At 44.3% G+C, this 18,876-nt stretch overlaps 1 protein-coding gene across 2 annotated transcripts in view; it reads left to right on the forward strand.

Moving 5' to 3' along the window:
- Positions 1-4,173: 4,173 nt before the first annotated feature.
- Positions 4,174-18,876, forward strand: part of RBM33 (RNA binding motif protein 33) — a 63,056-nt gene continuing 48,353 nt past the window's right edge. For both annotated transcript variants that reach the window (XM_066234436.1, XM_066234437.1), the window contains exons 1-3: positions 4,174-4,368; positions 13,977-14,055; positions 15,941-15,989. In XM_066234436.1, coding sequence (XP_066090533.1) covers positions 4,326-4,368; positions 13,977-14,055; positions 15,941-15,989 — 171 coding nt within the window. In that variant the 5' untranslated portion in view covers positions 4,174-4,325. The remainder of the gene's footprint in view (positions 4,369-13,976; positions 14,056-15,940; positions 15,990-18,876) is intronic.

The raw sequence follows: 18,876 nt of genomic DNA on the forward strand, positions 1-18,876 counted from the left end.
ACCATAAAAGGCACCCACAAATGCTCAGGGCTCCTGTGGAGGCATGCCTTTCTGAGACTTGCCTTAAATCACAATGATAAACAAAAGCTTAATTTCTTTTAGCTGTAATAATCCATGGCCCTATTCCTCCACTGATCAACAGTCAATGACTGACGAATTAAATGCATGGGTATTGTTAGAACGACAGTGGCATCTTTGGAGCACGGCATGTTTTGTCTGGGGGCTCAGTGACTTCTTTCAATGAGAACAGCTGTTAATGATTTGGTTTTGCAGATTCACTCCAGGACTGGGCTGTTCTCACAGAGACTATGCAGAGCTGTGGCAGAAGCCAGACTTGGGTTCCCTGGGCTGTGCAGGGCAGCACCTTCATCACTTTTGTGCCTCTGCTGCCTAGACACAGGGTCAGGACCCAAGTCCAGTGTTTCTGTCTACCTTCCCGACATCATGCCTGTGAGTTTTTCTTCCAGTGGGAACTCAATATATCCAAAATGGGAAAAACCGACCTTACTCCTTTTTAAAAAAATATTTTTAAAAGACATCATTCAATTTTTAGAGTGGAGAGAGAGAGAGAGAGAGAGAGAGAGAGAGAGAGAGAGAGAAAGAAGGGGGAGGAGCAGGAAGCATCAACTCCTGTATGTGCCTTGACCAGGCAAGCCCAGGGTTTAGAACCGGTGACCTCAGTGTTCCAGGTTGACACTTTATCCCATTGTGCCACCACAGGTCAGATCAGGCACTCCTTTCTTCTCCTTCCTCAATTTTACTTCTGCCATGGATACAAATACAGTACCTGGGGGTGATGTTCTTGTCACCCGCCCAGTTTGTGACCCCTGTGCAGGACAGCACCCATGGGAGGACCCCTCCCTTCCTCTGGCCAGGGAAGCCTCACTCTAACCTGCCAGTCTGCAGGAATGTGCTCCTCACTGTGTGGAGTTCTGATAACCCATACAGGGCAGCCATCTTACAGGGTTTGGGATCTGATTCTCTAGTTTGGGCCAGCACACACTTCCCATCACCCTCACACCTGCTCTCTAGCCATCAGTGCCTCCCAACGGCTTTAGGACGAGACCATTGAGAGGGAAGGGTTGGAAAAAAGGGAAGCTACAAGGCTCTCTGCTCAGTGCGGAGTCTCCTCTTGATTTCTCACTTCCATCTCTTATTTCCTAAAATATTTCATATAGTGTCGAATAATTCCAATATTTGAGGTCCTTGAGAGGTCAATCTATACTGTATTTTGTGTTTTTTTACTCTTATCATAGTTTCTTCCCTTGTGTGTGTTGTGATAGTTGGCTGTAAGTTCATAGTTGATCTTAAACCGTGAAAAACATGGGAACTATCCTTGGAGGCAGCCCTTCCAGAATCTCTCTGGCTTAATCTGGGAACCCATGTTCATCTTCTCTCTCCACAACAGAGGCCAAGGATTTATTTCCTATCAGCAGTACTAAAAGGGGGAGTCCCCAGGGAAAGGGGACCCCTCTTCTTGTATGCTCACTACATATTGCTCAGGATTTTTTTTCTTTCTTTCTTGCTCCCTTGGAGTTCTAATTTCTAAACCCCACTAACACAACAATGACAAAGGTTTCTGCAGCATCTGTTTTGTAGGGCAAGAGAGGGGGCCTAGAATTCTCAGTTCAACGTATTGACAAGAAGGGGAAAGCTTCTCTGTTCACTTTGAACATAAAAACAAAACAAGAAACCCAAAGCCAAGCTGTTAAAAATCCAGTAAGATGTGCGTGGAATTTTTTTTTTAAAGATTTTATTTATTCATTATAGAGAGAGGAGAGAGAGAGAGAGAGAGAGAGAGAGAGAGAGAGAGAGAAAAGGGGGGAGGAGCAGAAAGCATCAACTCCCATATGTGCCTTGACCAGGCAAGCCCAGGGTTTTGAACCCGCGACCTCAGTTTCCAGGTTGACACTTTATCCACTGTGCCACCACAGGTCAGGCAGATGTGCGTGGAATTTTAAGTGCTCACTTGGAGGCATTTACATGCCCACGTGGTAGCAGCTTCATTTAGGAAGTTAGAGAAGAACCCCTTGATGCTGGCCGGGCAGCACCAGGTGCTCTCTGCTGCAATCCATACAGGTGTGCATGAGCTCCCCATGCAGAAGGGGTCTTCTGGCACCCAAAATGCAACTTAGGAGCAAGATTAGGGTGTGGGAGCTGCTCTGGCTTAGAAACCCTTCAACCATGGGAACCCATATCTCGTATAATAGTTACCTGAGTTTATTAGATTGCTGCACTCAGTTAAAAGACAGCCTAAAGGTGTGGCTTTCTGACAAGTGTGTAGTAAGTATTCATTCCTCCCACACCAGAAAAGCAGTTTTCTAGCCACAGGGCACTGGTGACACATATGTTATTTTATAACCCACTTGACACTCCACCTTTGTCAGGTTTCTGGAAGAAGGTAGAAAGGCAAGCCGCAGAGCCATATGTCAGTAGAGAAGAAAAATGGGGTTATTAAACCTTTACTCACAATAATTTATCAAGATCTTCAAATATTTGATGTCCATGCTCATTTTTCCAATGGGTGTTGGGCCAAAAATGTTTAGAGATTCTTGTCCCTGAAAAACTTAGCTTCAAGTAGCTTATAATCAAGACACATAGTTTTCCTGAAGTACAATACGGCTACAAAGTATCTATGAACTTGTTTTGTCCCTATGAGTTTTTTTGAAGCATCCTTCTCAAGATAACCAGTGAAACCATTCTAGAAAATATCTTCTGAGTTAGGAGTTCTATATCCTTCATGGCTCAAAAAAATCAGGGAGGGTAATTAAATATGCAAGCCACTTTAAATCTGTGTATGTTAATGTGCTTTGGGATGGAGACAGTTATCTGACCTTGCTTGCCAAACATATTGTTTATTTATTTTTGTAGTGATTACACGCAGTTGAATCAAACTGAAGTGTCTTTAAATACTTTTTTTTTGGTTTTTATATTTTAGATGAGTATTACATTCTTTATTAAGCCAGGATTGTTTGTTTCTTCAAATGTTTTATTATGAAAAATTTCAAACATATAAAAAAAACTGAACATGTTTTAAAGTAAACATTCTTTTGGCCACCAGATTCTACCATTAATTTATTTCTTTTGGTCATTGTACCCTATTTTATAAAATTCCTTTAAATGTATCTGCTACCTACCACACAAACTGAATATACTTGATGTGGAACTGCTAGCTCATGATATATTTCTTCTTAACCCAATGCTGGAAAAGATTGATTTTAGAAAGTTAGCTTTAAAAATTTAAGCTTTGCCTTAAATTAAAAAAAAATTAAATTTCTTGGGGTGACAATGGTTTCAAGTGTACAATTCTATAATCCATCTTCTGCACATTGCATTGTGTGTTCATCACCCGAAGTCAAATCTCCTCTGCCACCATGAATTTGATCCCTTTTACACCTTTCTACCTCCTCCACCCCTTTCCCTCTGGTGACCAAGCTGTTGCCTGTGGCTATTTGTTTGCTCATTTGCTGCTACCATTAAGATTTGATTATACTGTTTCCTCACAAATATATTTCCCCTCCCCCGCATCCACCTGCCAACAACTCAAACCTTTGGATGCCTGATCTCAAGGAGCCCTCAGCCTTCCAAAATCACTGTCTGGTCCTCCAATACCCTTGACTTCATGTCACTTGAGTGTCTCTCATTTTATTCTCGTCTCGCTGCTCAGAAATGCAAACTCAGGCTCTACTTAACCCCCCCCCTCCCCCCGTATCTAACCGAAACTAAGGACAGCGGTGGGAGGCGGGTTCACTGCCCCTGGAGACCGTGCACTTGCCCCACCACAAGTCCTCCCTTCCCAGCCGCAGAACCAGGCAACGCGCATGCCCGGCCGCGGTCCCAATAGTGCGCATGCGCTGTCACGCTAGCCCAGCCGACAGACACGGGCCCTGACAGTGCGCTCCTTTCCCTCTTCAGTCTCCGCTGCGGTTACTCCCGCTCCAGTTCCCCGCCTCCCTGTCCAAACACAGAAATTAAACTCCGGCCCCACCACGGTACTCGCGGCCTACTCGTTCCCACTGCCAACGAGAGACCCGCCGGCCGTAAAGCACGGTGCCAGCTGCTGCAAAGCGCTTACGACAGAGCCCGGGACCCAGCTCAGAGACGCCGTAGCCTCCAAGGGGCGGGTCCGCCCCGCGCTTTCCGGCCGCTATTATCCCGCCGTGCACCGCGGCGGCGGCGAGGCGGCGGCCATGTTGCGGTAGTTTGTTGTTTTCTTCCTGCGGGTGAACAGGGCCGAGTGCCCGGGAGTCGCCGCCTCGCTCGCCGCCCCTCGGCCCCCCAGCTGGCGCGGCGTGGGCGAGGCTGAAGCTGGGCGCAGCAACAGCATGGCGGCCGCGCTGGGAGCAGGCGGAGGAGCCGGCGCCGCAGGTACGTGAGCCGCCCGCCACTGCCTTGCCGCGCCCCGGCCTTTCCCCGGGCGCCACTGTGGGCCGCGCCGCTGTCGTGTCCGCGCGGAGCACCAGCCCTGTGAGCGCGGACCGTCGGGGAGTGGGGCCGGCGCGTCCCGGGTTAGGGTGGGAGTCACCGCCGCAGGGCACGCCGCACCGGGGTGGGTGTGCAGCTCAAGAGGGGAGCCACCGGGCCCGCCGTCGCGAGGGGGCTGCTGACACGAAGCGCTCCTGAGGATCCCCTCGGCCGGTTGTGTCCACGCGATGGAGATCTGTTAGTGGGTCGCGCCCGCGTCTCGCACGGGAGGGGCCGGGACCCACGGCGCAGATAAGGAGGCCGCTTCTCCGGGGGCTTCTTCTCGTTCTGCGAGCAGGAGTGATCGTGATGGGACACCTGCCGCTACCATCGCAGAAAGTCGCTTTCCGGCGAAATCACGTTTTGCTGATGGAGGGCTTTTTAAAATTTTTATACTTTCACTACATTAGGATAGTTAGAAGTGACTTGTAGGATTAGTCGGAGGTTGGATAGACGGGTCGATGAGCGGAGCGGTCGTCATGGAAACATACCCACGCGTGTCGAGTCCAGAGCCTTTCTCCCGCCGGGTCACCGGCCTGGGGTTTTGGCGGAAACGTCAAAGCCTTTGTGCAGGTGCAGGTGCAGACGCGGACGCGTGGCTTCGGCGGTATCATTGGCTGTTGGCTACTTGGATGTCAGGTGGAGGTGTGCGTGTGTGTTTGACACGCGTCCCCTCCCTCGCATGGTCATCTTCCGGGGGATCAGAGCGGTGTGTTTGGGCATTCTGGGAGCGGCCTGGGAATCCTCGGGTCTTCACAGCGCGTTTGCACCGACAGTGCTCCTGCTGTGGGCAGGGATGTCACGGCACGGGGCCCCCGGAATGGTGTTGCCAGTTCTCTCGTTCTCTTTGGTCACTTCCACTGTATGGCAGTGGGACAACTTGCTGGGATAGCTTCGTCCACAGTGTGTGGGAATTGTTGCTTTCGTGCTCAGTGCTCTTCCAAAGCACGGCCCTGCTCCGGCCCCTCCATGTCTCCATCAAACTCCCGCCATGTCTTCGCCATGCTCCCCCCATGCCCCCACCACGTCCCTGCCACACTCTCGGCATGACTTCGCCACGTCCCCGCCAGTCTCTACGTTCACACGTCCCTGCCACGCTCCTACCACGTCCCGTCCGTCCCTACGTCACCACGCTACCACGCTCCCGCCATGTTTGTGCCGCGTCACTGTCCTACTCCTACATTTCCGCCACATCACGCTCCTGCCGTGTCACCACTGTACTTCTGCTTCATCTCCGCCAAGGTCTTGTGGCGTCTCGACCATGTCCCTGCCACGCACGCAGGACGTCTCTGCTGCCTCTCTGCCTGGCTCCGGCCACGTCTCCGCCACTAATCCACCACGCTCTGGCCACGACCCCATCGTGCTCCCGCCAGCTGGGCTCTCGAGCTTTTGTTCTGTGCCAAGTACGTGCACCGCCCGCTTTGGGCTCTCTCCCAGTCTCTGACTCCCCGTTTTCTCAGACATTTACAACAATGTTATTTATTTTCTTATATATAGGAAGTTCCCCTTTCCTGGTGGTCGGTAAGTCCATGAAGGTCCGCGGGTCGCCTGTGTATTCCACGCCGTTCTCCACGGTCCTGGCGCAGACTGTGGATCTGCCACAGGAGTGAGTAGGAGGAGCTGGAAGTGTTTTCTGTAGGAACCCTACTTCGGTCTGCTGTGCCTGTGGCCGGACACGTTCACAGCCACAAAATGGCGCCTGGTGGCGTGCTGCGGGCCCTTTGTCCCCTGAAGGGTGCGGCCCAGGGAGCTTCGTGTCTTTAGTGGGGAGTGAGGTCGGGCTACCATTTTTCAACTCCGTCTTTCTCCTTGTTCAGGGCTGTGGATAATACGGCACGGACATCCACGGACACACCTTGGTGTGCTTAAGCAAGTACTTGTGGAGGGCAGAATCCACTGCAAATGGAAATGCTGTTATGAGTTACACATATTTACTCTCTTGATAGATATATTGTCAAAATAAAAGACTGATACCACTCTATTTTCTCCATCAGTAATGTATGAGAGTACCCCATTTCCCATAAGCTTTTTAAGGATTCTTTACATTGGTAATTTTAAAAGACAGAATAGCCTCAGTGTTGTAATATACAATGTATTTCTTTCCTTCTCTGATGAAATTAAGTATCTTTTAACATTATATTTATTTTTCTGTGTGCCTGTATCATTTGTATTTTTTTTTGAGTGGTTGATCACTTTCTCATTATTTTAAAGAATTCTTTGTGTAGTTTTAAAAAATTTCCTGAGAGAGAGAGGGAGGAAGAAAGAGAAAGAGGCATCAGCTCGTTCCACTTAGTTGTTCCTTTTAGTTGTGCCTTCATTAACTGCTTCTTGTGTGTGCCCTGTCCTGATCAAACTGCAACCTCGGGGCACTAGGATGGCGCTCTACCCTACCCACTGAGCCACCCCACAAGGGTATTTGTATAGTTTTTTTGTAAGTTTTTTTTGTAATGTGGTTGCCATGTCAAGAGTTCCTCTGTGCATTAATATTTTATGGCCGTATCTTTTTTTAAATTTAACTTCTATTCTATAAGGGATTTTGTTTTGGGTGTGGTGTGAATTTGGGGCTTTTCAAAGTTCTAATACGGTTTATTGAATTCTCCATCTTCATAATATATTAAGTTCCCATTCATAATTTTTAGAAATTACTGCTTTATTGTTGTGTGTGTTAAACAGCATATTCTTTTCGTGATAGAGAAGCTGATTTGTTGTTCCACTTACTCGTGCATTCACTGCTTGATTCTTGTAAGTTCCCTGACCAGGGATCGAACCAGTACCTTGGAATGTCAGGATGATGCTCTAACCAACTGAGCTACCTGGCTAGGACCAGAAATTTTCATTCTGTTTGACCACATGCTGGTCACTTTCAGCTGATTTAAGGATGATAAATGTGGCTCTATTGCCCTACAACTTTTGATATTTTCCTTTTTTGAGAAAATGGAACTCTACAACTATACTTAAATACTATGCAATTCTGTTTATAAACTGTTGGCAACTAAGTCAATAAAAAAAATTTTCAGAGCGGATGTGTCTTGTAGGCCACCAGATTGGAGCCTCTACATCAGAGAGATTCTGTCTGTGTGATGTAGTAGGTGCCATGTATAAGTGACCTTCCTCCCTAAGCTGGAGAGAGCCCTGGCTGCCTGGTGATATTTCAGCGTAGGAAGTCAGAGGCTGTGTGTTACTATGGTTGTTTCCTGAATAAATTCAAGAGCTCTCTGTACCTGGTAGACTTGAGCTGAAATCTGGATTTGCTATTTGCGAGCTTTGGTTAGTCTTAGTTTTTTTTTTTTTTGTTTTTTTTTTTTAGATTTTATTTATTCATTTTAAAGAGAGGGGACAGAGAGAGAGAGAGAGAGAGACAGCGAGAGAAGAGGGGGAGGAGCAGAAAGCATCAACTCCCATATGTGCTTTGACCAGGGAAGCCCGGGGTTTAGAACCGGCAACCTCAGTGTTCTAGGTCGACGCTTTACCCACTGCGCCACCGCAGGTCAGGCAGTCTTAGTTTTAACATCTGTAAAACAAGGATTTGGAGTGCATCAAACGAGAAAGCGAAGGTAAAAATGCCAGCTTTGTTGGAGTAAAGTGGAGCCTGTGTTCACATTGAGCTCAGTAGTGCTGCATACGTGGGCGTTCCAGGTACAGAGGGTTTTCATACAGGAACCAGAAGCTTCTACAGCCCTTGGAAGGGATGTTATCTCAGGCCCTTGCCTGGAAGCCCCTGTGACTGAGGATGTGGGAACACTCCCTTGGCTGTCTCGGCCTGCTGCACTGGAGGTGCTGACTTTGATGGTACGGAGACTTGAGAAGCCACTGCTGAACATCACAGCTCCTACAAGCCCAGACATAGCACATGGCTTCCAAGAGCTCACTAATCTCTGCGTACTTCTCCTTGCCTTGTGTGTGTATCCCGCTTCTGCCTGAGAACAACTGGTGAGCGTGAATGCCTTGCCTGGCAGACTCACCCAGAAGCCACGGGGAAGGAGCCCCCGGAAAGTATGTTGCTGGCATTCTCTGCACTGGGAACCCAGTGACCACAGCCAGCACCACTGTTGCTATGTCTGTAGGGGGAAAAGAGATTGGTGGAAGTACTTTCTCCCCTTCTTTGACATTTCTTAACCTTTACCAGTTTAGTGGCTGATGTTTGGCATTTTAGAAGGATTCAGTTTTTTATAAAGAGGGTCTTGATTCTAGTGAAAAGAAATGGGTGTCATTTTATCTATAAATTCTAGGTCCAGATGGGAGCACCCAGTTGGCTGAGTTCAGACTACTCATCCTCTTCCAGGATGAGAGAGAACTCAAGTGTCCAGCTTTGATAGCTTCCATGTTGGAAGGCAGAGCCCTGACATCTCTCAGGACTCTTACTGTGATTGATTTCCCAACACAGGAAGAGGAAAGTCAGTTGTAAGATGAATGGCCGTGGCTACGCCACTGCATAAACAAAACAGGAAGTCCATGCTATGGAGTACCTGCCTGGGGGGCCCTAAAACAATGATTAGAAATTATTGTCCAAGCAATATGATGTGGGGACTGTCTCTGAAAATTTTGCTTGGCTGCCTACTCTAGGGCTAATATGCTCACTTTCAGAGTTCTTGAACATGACCCTGATCCTTTTTTCTAGTTACTGTTTAAATAAAGGGTTGGGTTACTTCCAGTAAAATGTGGAATGTTGACTCTTCTAGTGGTTCAGAATACATTAGAAGGGTGTTGAAGCAAAAGAAAGAAGGCTGAGAAACTTTGGGGTACAGCAGTGATTTTCAACTGGTGTGACACAATTTTTAAAATATGCAATACCTATTTAGTCAGGGGCACTGACCTCTTTTTCCCTTAGATTGTCAAGTAAAAAAAAATGACAACAGCCAGCACAACAATAGCCATCCAATGTGAAGGCTCTGTCTTGAACCATAAATATAGGTATAGAATAGAGTTGCATCTTATTGGTCATGTTGTATAATAAGGTTGTGTCTGATTGGTTAATTCTTGGTTCCAGAAATCCTGTATAGGCACTTGATTTTTTAAAAAAGTCACTTTGGAGCAGAAAGGGGTAGGTAATTACTATTTTTGTAAATCAATCAAAATTATATCTTTTTTTTGTCAGATTGGCAAAAAATAAACTTTTTGGTGTAATGCAGAATTTTAGTAGTTTACATGTGCCATGAGATGAAAAAGGTTGACAATCTTTGAAATAGAGCAAAGATTGGCAGACTTGGTAAAGGCCCAAAGTAGGCTCTGTGGACCACATTGCTTCTGTTGGAATTCCTATGTCTGTGGAGCTTGAAAGCAGCTATATACACTGTGTAATTGAACTGGCATACTGTTTTCCATACACACTTAGTCTAAGTTCATAAACAGGCCTTAGTCAGCTTTGAGCTCACCTGCTCTGTTTTCCCTACTAAAGACCTTAAGTTAGATTACATACATGTATATATGTATTGGGGTTATTGTTTGTCTCTTCCTGTTAGACTGTAACCAGGGGTCCCCAAACTACAGCCCGTGGGCCACATGCGGCCCCCTGAGGCCATTTATCCGGCCCCCACCGCACTTCCGGAAGGGGCACCTCTTTCATTGGTGGTCAGTGAGAGGAGCATAGTTCCCATTGAAATACTGGTCAGTTTGTTGATTTAAATTTACTTGTTCTTTATTTTAAATGTTATATTTGTTCCCGTTTTGTTTTTTTTACTTTAAAATAAGATACGTGCAGTGTGCATAGGGATTTGTTCATAGTTTTTTTTATAGTCCGGCCCTCCAATGGTCTGAGGGACAGTGAACTGGCCTGGCCCCCTGTGTAAAAAGTTTGGGGGCCCCTGCTGTAACATATTCAAGGGTCAAGGTTTTTGTTATCTCATACACTGCTGTGTGCCAAGTGTGTAGAATAATGCTTGAATATATTAAGTGCTCAAGAAATAATTGTCGAATAAATGGAAGGGTTCAAGTTTCATGGCGTCAGCTCTAATCATAGTTTTTGTTGCTTAATTTGCACTTCCTTATTTTGGAATAATTTTATAGCCAATTTTTTTTTCTTGGACTTATATTATTTTTGCAGGATCCTGGCTTCTAATTTTGACTTTTGTGGAATTTACCTCACTCCAGGAAGTGTTTATGTGGCAAGATTGCAGTTCAGTTTTCTTCTGAAGTGTGTGCTCTGATGGATAGTGGCTGACTGGGCCCACAGGGATTGCCAGCCATAGCTGTCTGTTAGAATTACTGGGAAGCTTTAAAAACAAAAAATAGAGCCCACTGAATCAGATCAGGGTGGGGTCAAGGATTGTATAATTTTAAGCAGCTTTTGTAGGTGATTGTTACCAGCTAATTTGGCAGAAGGATTTTCTAGCTTCAACAGAATTAGGTGCTGTAATTTATTAGCAATATCAGCCAAAGGTGATTGTGACAGTTAATTCCTTCACTGTGTACTAATGTGAAAAAAGCTATGGGCAACACTGTGCTTATAAGGTATTGGGACTTTATGTTTCCACAGCTAGGGAATGCACTGTTTTCAGTAAGTATATAATCTTGTGAGGGAAGGAAAAGTAACATAGAAACCCTTTAGAAAATAAATATAAAATATATGACTTTGACTGAAAGTCCAGCAAGAGGTAGAAGGAAAAGCAGTGAAAATAGGTGCTTTAATTCTATTTGCTTTTCTCACAGGTCGTACTTTGGATGCTTGTAGAACAGTCCAGAGATGTATTTTGTTTGATCTACAGATTTTTTTAAAAAAAAGCTTGAATTAATTGCTTACAGTTTTTAAAAAAGATTTTATTTATTTTACAGAGAGAGGTGGTAGGGGGGAATGAGAAGTACCAACTCATAGTTGCTTCACTTTAGTTCATTGATTGCTTGTCGTGTGTGCCTTGACCGGGCAAGTGCAGGATTTTGAACCGGTGACCTTAGCATTCCAGGTCAGCGCTCTCTCTACTGCACCACTGCAGGTCAGGCTTATTAATAGCTTATGTTTAACAGTTAGGAAAAAAATTACAGCCATGAATTTTCCTCCAAGTGCCAGTTTTCTGCATTCTGTGTTTAAATGTCTCAAAGTATTTTCTCATTTCCCTAGTTATTTCTTTGACCTCTTGGTTTAATTTCCACATACTTGTGAATTTTCCAGTTTTTCTTTATTTATTGAGTTCTAGTTTTATTTTACTTAGAGACAAGGCTTTGTATGATTTTGGCCTTTTAAATTTCATTAAGAATTGTTTTATGGCAAAACGTACACATAGAGTGTTCTATGTGCACCTGTGTTTTTTGGATTGGACAGTCTCTATTGATCTATTTTCAAATTTATGGGTTCCTTTCAGTTTACATCTACTAGTGAGCCCCATGGTTATTTTCCTTTCTTTCTATTCCCATCAACTCTTTGTTCCACTTAGTTGTTTATTTAGCTGTGCACTCGTTGATGTCCTCTTGTAATTGCTCTGATGGGGGTGGGGGGTGGGGGGTGGCCTGTTACCTCAATGCACCGGGATGGTGCTCTATCACTGAGCACTACCCATCCAGGGTCCCACAGTTATTTTTCAATTCCAGAATTTGGTTCTTTTTAATAGTTTGTTTGCTGCAGCATTATCATGCCTTTCCTTAGTTCTCTAATGGTGGCTTTAGATTTGTCTCTCTTTTTATCTGTGAATGTGTGGTGCACCGTAATTGAGTAATTTCTTGAGTAATTGTTTTTCACCTGATGTTTGCCTTTAGAATCAATTTCAGAGACTTAAGATAGTTGTTCCATAAAAATAATTTGACCATTCCACAGGCAGTGGGTTGGTGGGGCTCCTCAAAAATACTGATTCTTTAACATCTTCTGTTCTTGGGGTGCTAGAAGCACGAATTCAGTTTGGTGTAGCATATAGTAGGAATTGGTATATATTTTCTTTTTGGAGCTTCATTGGTTAGTTCCAGCCCCAGACTGGAAAAATTCCTGGGGCTTTGTTGGTGTTTATATCATCTGGCTCCCCTGAGTAGACTCTGGGGAGGCGTCTGTGTGCTGCTGCTTCTCAAGCCTCCTTGCGGCATGTGTATGTGTTTAAGATAAAACACCTGAATTCTAGTTCTCTGATTTTCCAGATAATAAAAGTAAATTAAAAATGAAGTTATGAAATGTGCTGTGTGTGCAAAAAAGATACTTAAGGGAGAATGTAAAATATTATCTTTTGCACTAATTACATGCTATAATGATATTTTTTGGATATTCTGGGTTAAATAATATATATTTTAAAGATTCACTTGTTAAAGTTTTGTGTTTTTTTTCTTCTACCTTTTAAATGTGGCTACTAGAGAATTTAAAAGTACAGTTGATCCTGGAACTACATGGGTTTGAACTGCCTGGGTCCACTTATATACAGATATTTATTTACTTACTTGTTTATTATTTTAGTGAGAGGCAGGGAGACAGAGAGACAAATTCCCTGCATGCACCCAACCGGGGTCCACCCAGCAAGCCCACTAGGGGGTGATGCTCTGCACATCTGGGGCCCTTGCTCTGTTGCAACTGGAGACATTTTTTTAGTGCCTGAGGTGGAGGCCATGGAGCCATGCTCAGCACCTGGGGCCTACTCGTTCCAATCAAGCCATGGCTGCAGGAGGGGAAGAGAGAGGGGTGGGGGAAGGAGGAGGGAAGGATGGAGAAGCAGATGGGCACTTCTCCTGTGTGCCCTGTCTGGGAATTGAAACCGGGACATCCACACACTGGGCTGATGCTCTATCCACTGAGAAAACCATCCAGGGCTGATATTTTTCAATAAATATGTAGTTGCCATTCGGTATCCACTGGTTTTGCATCTGCAGATTCAACCAACCACGATGAAAGATGGTATTTTTGATTTGTGGTTGGGAGCCCCAAGATACAGAGGGCAGACTGTGTGCCTTATGCTGGGCCATTTTGTGTATAGGACTCGAGCATCCATGGATTTTGGTATCTGTAGGGTTTTTAGAACCAATCTCCCGTTGATGCTGAGTGATGACTGGTAAATTTTGGCAGAGACCAAAATTATGTGTGGATCTCAACTGCATGGGGGTGGTGGGTTTCAGCGTCCACCCCTGCGGTGTTCAGGGTGCACTGTGTGTACTGGCTTGTGTCAGATCCTGTCAGTGAGCAGTTCTCCACATTATGGTGACCAATCCCTTAAGTAAGGCTTTGTCTCCATGCTTCATTTGAAAAAATGTAAAGATGAAAAGTACTGTAACTGCTAGCAAGTTGGCAATTTTTTTCTTTTGTGTAGTTGTAGTAAAAAAGATACTTAGAAATCATTTTATAAAGAAATTATTTTATTAAAATTTATGACTTAAACTGATAGTGGTTTTTCTTGCCTAATGTTCAATAAATTGATTTTCTTCAGGTAGCTTTGTACTTGAACATTTTTTAATATTTAAAAATGTATAAAGTATGTATAAGAGTTATGTATGGGACTTGTGTATTTGAAAATGCCATACCAGAAATCCTCAGAGGAATGGCTGTTTTCAGCATTTGAATATGTGGATGTGTGTTAATTTGGGAAGACTGACTTTTCGTGGCTTCTCCTGCACAGATGATGACTTTGACCAGTTTGACAAACCTGGCGCAGAGCGGTCATGGAGGCGAAGGGCTGCTGATGAGGACTGGGACAGGTACGCACCCCTGCTTGTGTCAGTCTGCTGATTTGTCTCCTGCCCCTCAGCGGTGCAGAGATCTCCCAGCGCAGGGTGCTGGCTGCCTGGGGCTCTTCCCAGGTCCAGTGGGCTGATAGCAGGCTGGTGCTCCAGGTAGAGGCAGTTATGGTGACCCTGCTCTGGGCCACACTGTCTCGTCTCTCGCTGTGTTTCTGTACATTGATGGGTTCATGTGATGGACACCCAGGACTATTGCTGGAGTCCTTGTCTGCTGTAGTTCCTGTTGTCCACATCCTATCAAGTATTGGGTAGACTCTAAAATCTTTGCCATTTTAATATGTATAGAATGGTATCTCACTGTAACTTAAATTTGCGTTTCCCTAACTCCTATTGAAGATGAAAATATGTCACATGTGTCTAGGCATGCATGTGTGTGCACATATACACACACATGCGAGCGCACGCACACACAGTATAAGGGAAGTCCCGGTAATAGGAGGGGTCAGTTCAGTGTAGCAATTCCTTGCAGTAAGGAGCTCAGGCACCACGTGGAGGGATGTGCGCTGGGGGAAGTCCATGGACAGTGTCTGGGTGGCGGGACTCTCAAATGCTGATGATTCTGTATGCACAATCATCTTCCCATTTTAAATACTGTGTTGAAAACGTGGAAATGACATGGCTCGCAGTCAGAACGTCTGATGTAAAGAAGAACAGCGATGACACAGTGCTGTAGAGCAGGACCTGGCTCCTGCTGCAGCACTGGGGGTCCTGGAGTCTCACAGAATCTTCTGTGCTGGGAACAACTTCTTAGAGCCTTTGCCAAGTGCATGACTTTGCAGTGACTCTTAGCCTATAAAGAAGTGACTTAAGAGTTGAGGACAAAGTCACCTGTGAAAGAAACGGTCTTGCCGGAAGGCAGTGATAACTGGTTTTGTTTAAAAGACCCTGGTGGGGAGCTGAATAATATGTAAAAAGTCTGTCCTGACAGCTTAGCCATCATTTGGGTTTTCTCTTCTGTCAATTACCTTTTCATATCTAGGCCTGTTTTTCTTTCGGGCTGTCTGTCTTGATTTTCAGGATTCTTTATATTTAGGGAAATTTATTTTTTGTGCTTATAGAGATCTCCTCCCAGTCTGTGGCATGTGTTCCCTTGAACAATAAGCAGTCTCTAAATAGGTTTTTGTAGGTAATATGATTAACTGTCTAATCTTTTCCTGTATGGTTTTGTTTATTCCTTTCTAATTAAAACATAAAACTTACATACAATATCTGTGAGAAGAGCATGCAGACTGCTAAGAGGTATGTTCTGGGAGAAAGCTTGCTCCCACTGTTCCCATCACAGATGTGCTGACCAAGCTTGCAGGTGACTGAGAGGACGTCTGTGGTGCACCGACATCTCCCTTAGTTACCATGGTTATTTGTGTGTCCTCATCAACATTATTTTCTCATGTTTTTATTTTTTCAATTTTTTGCAGTTTGATGAGTGTCAGACTGTATCAGTGGTTTTCATTTTTAATTTTCTTAGTTAATGGTGTTGGTATCTTTTCCTATGCTTTGTAGATTTTTAAAGGTAGAGAAAGCACAGATATTACTTATAATAGTTTATTGTTTTAGTGGTTACTGAACAGGTCCAAAAAAAAAAAAAAAAAAGGATTCTATACTGAGGTGAAAAACTAAGCTTAGAGGTCTAGCGAGAGCTACTTTCTCTAGCAAAGCCTCTCATCCTTAAAGGATCAGTGTTCCCTATGTATTTGAAAATTAGTTTTCATTGTTAACAGAGGAAAGGAAAGATGTAGCAAATGTAATGTGAGAGTGGTCAAGTCCTGGGTAGAGTGAGTTCCCAGCCTCCACAATCTTCCTGGTGTCATTGAGTGACGCATCGGTCTGTTCCTTTTCTCTCCAGTGAACTTGAAGATGACTTACTTGGAGAAGATTTGCTCTCTGGCAAAAAGGTAAGAAAGACAGGTCTTCCCAGTGATCCCTTAGTTACGCTGAAAACGGTGTACCTGTGCGTGGTATGCACTCTACTGGGAAGTTGGGGGCAGATTAAAATTTTGTGAACTGAATTATTTTTTAAGCACACAAACAGCTGACTGTTTTATCTGTTAATAAATTCTCTGATAACTTAACAACTCAAGCAATAAATCCTTTATTAAATAAATAAACATTTTAGTTCCTGCATTGTCCAAGGTACTCCATCCAGTATATACTGCATTTGTGAAAGTGGTAATAAAACTACACTTGTTTTTAAGGAAGTTATTATTTAGGGGTTAATATTGGCATATTGGTTCTGGAATTGACTTTTTGGGAGTATTTAGAGATAAGTTTAAAGATAAATGGACTTAAATATACAAATATTCAGGTAATGAAGAAGTCTAAAACAGGTTTCTCTAAAATTTTTTGATTAGCCAAAAACTTGAACCTGTTCTCTCTAATGTGTATCTATTCGTGTCTTGTGTGTGAGTGTATCACACCACTCTGCCAAAGTAGTTAGTACATTATAAAACATGTTAAAAATAGAAATAAAGATCCGAAGATTAAAGTGACTTTTTATTTTATTTATATTTATTAACAGTTTAAAAACACTTGCAATTCTCGTTAAATTTCAAGATAGTTCGTGTTTTAATTGAAGTATAATTGATGTGATAGTTCTTTATGCTTAGAACTTTATAGTTTGATGTTTGTGATGGCTTCTTACTGTCAACAGTTACGCTCAAGCTCATACTTTTAGATGATATGGCCACACTATCAGATTTGGTTAAATTTTTATTTTAATCTCATTTATAGTATAGTTGACGAGGAACTCACGGTAGGGGGAATACCCAGCTATGCTGTTTTCTTGTGACTTCTATGATGCATGATTGGCATTGTGTCTGATCCATGAATGTGGTGTAGGAGTCTTGAAGGCACATTCCTCTCTGTGTCCCATTTCTTCCTGCACTGTTGGCCTGCAGGTAGCCAGGCCACAGTCCTTTTCCCGCTGGTGTCCGCACGGGTGTGCAAAGGTGTAACTTTGTCTGGAGAAGGACTTCTAGGCTGATGGTTGACCAGAGAGGTTATTGGTTTCTCCTTTCACTCAAAACTATGTACTGAGTGTAGCAAAAATGTCAGCCTGTCAGGGACTTGAGGACAAGTTTGTGTCAAGAAGCGAGGTTGTTAGGGTCTAGTTTTAAATATAAGGTAAAATGAAAGGTTGCAAACGTGAGATGAAGCAGGTTGGTGTGACCCAATTAGAGCTTCTAGAAGTTGGCCGAACTTGTGATGGCCACGCTCTTCGGCCTGTGACTGCACCTGGAGCAGCTCTGCTTCCCTGCAGCTGTGGGCAGGAGCTCTGCCGTGTACCCAGGGCTCTTTCGGGCTGGAGAAGGCATGGGGGGCCATTTCTCCTAGGTTTCAACTCCTGTCCCATGAGCGCTCTGCAGTCTTGGAAGTCCTGGAGAAGCAGTGGACAGCGCCGTTCTTTCTCTTTCTTACTGCTGCTTCTCTCCCCGTGGGAGGGATGACTAGCTGTCAGGTGAGGTTGGGAGAAGGGTTTCACTGGCATTCGTGGCCGCCATCTCTGACTTTCTCGGGTTCTGTTGGCCCTGCTTCATGGGTGACCTTCCCGAGCAGAGTCCTTGCTGGCCTCTCCACTTCTGCTGGGGAGAGACCTCGCTCAGTTCATTGGGATGCTGCTGAAAACCAGTTCTGGCCTCAAGGATTTGGTCTCGCTCTCCATCCCAGCTTTACTAATGAAGTGGGCATTCTGATCATCCTCTCCTGCATCTGTTACTCATTAGGATCAGAATTAATGTTGAGTCTGCAGCACTCAGAAGTGACATTGATGACCATTGGGGTCCATTACAGTCTATACTCCTTTGGTGAATGATTTGTTGTTTCACTGGTTTTTGACAAATACTTGATTCAGCTAAAAACCTCAAGGAAGCAGCCTCCTTTTGGATGAAGTTTGGCTTTCATTGAACCGTTAATTTTTAAAGATTTTCTGAAAGTGGTTTATTAAATGAATTGGGCACTAAACCTAGGTTTACCTATGACAGCCCTGGCTCACACCTGTTACTGGCATTCCTGTCACTCAAAACTGGCCCATTTGGGATGACAGAACATGTGGGCAACTAGGTGCAAGTTTGTCTTGACTCTGTTGAGCAGTCTGTCTGCTTCTCTGTCAGCAGCTCCCTCCTTGCCTCAAGTGAACCAACCACAGTTTCACGCCAGTGGTGAGCTGCAGAGGAACTAATAAGTTGATGTTTTTGGCTTACATCAAACATACTGTAACTTAACACAGAGTATTCAAGTTTGAGAAGTCTATTTTTATAAGCTATAAAATGCTGGGGAAAAACTGCTGATTTGTTTGTTTCGTCTTTAAATAGAAAATCAAGTCTTTTATCCCCCCGAAAGTGCATGTGGGGTGGGGCTTTGGTTTTCTGTGGAGGGAGTGTGGTAATTTATATGTACCACAGAAGTAATTTTAATAGGGAAGAACAGTGTGAAGGTGCCCCTCCTCTTCCCCAGCTAAGATACTTAACTTAAAACCTGGACCTACAGAAGTTTGACCTGCTGACAAAGTCACCAGGCTGCCTCTGTTTACTGGTGCCATGAGTGCAAAGGGCTGTCATGAATAGGCGTGGTGAGGACCGGAGTGGTCATATGTATTTCAATTTGTCATCTGTACTGGACAAACCAAAGTTCTAATCCCTTATTTCAATTCTGCAATCTAGTTATTTTAAATCTGCTTATACTGTACTTCTACAATTACTTTTTTTTCCTTTTTCTTTAAAAAGTCCTTTGATTTTTGGATACTTTTAAGTTTAGTAAAATCTCAAGGATACCATTATTTTTTGT

This window comes from Saccopteryx bilineata, chromosome 6 (assembly GCF_036850765.1).
Source record: "Saccopteryx bilineata isolate mSacBil1 chromosome 6, mSacBil1_pri_phased_curated, whole genome shotgun sequence".
Lineage (NCBI taxonomy): Eukaryota > Metazoa > Chordata > Mammalia > Chiroptera > Emballonuridae > Saccopteryx > Saccopteryx bilineata.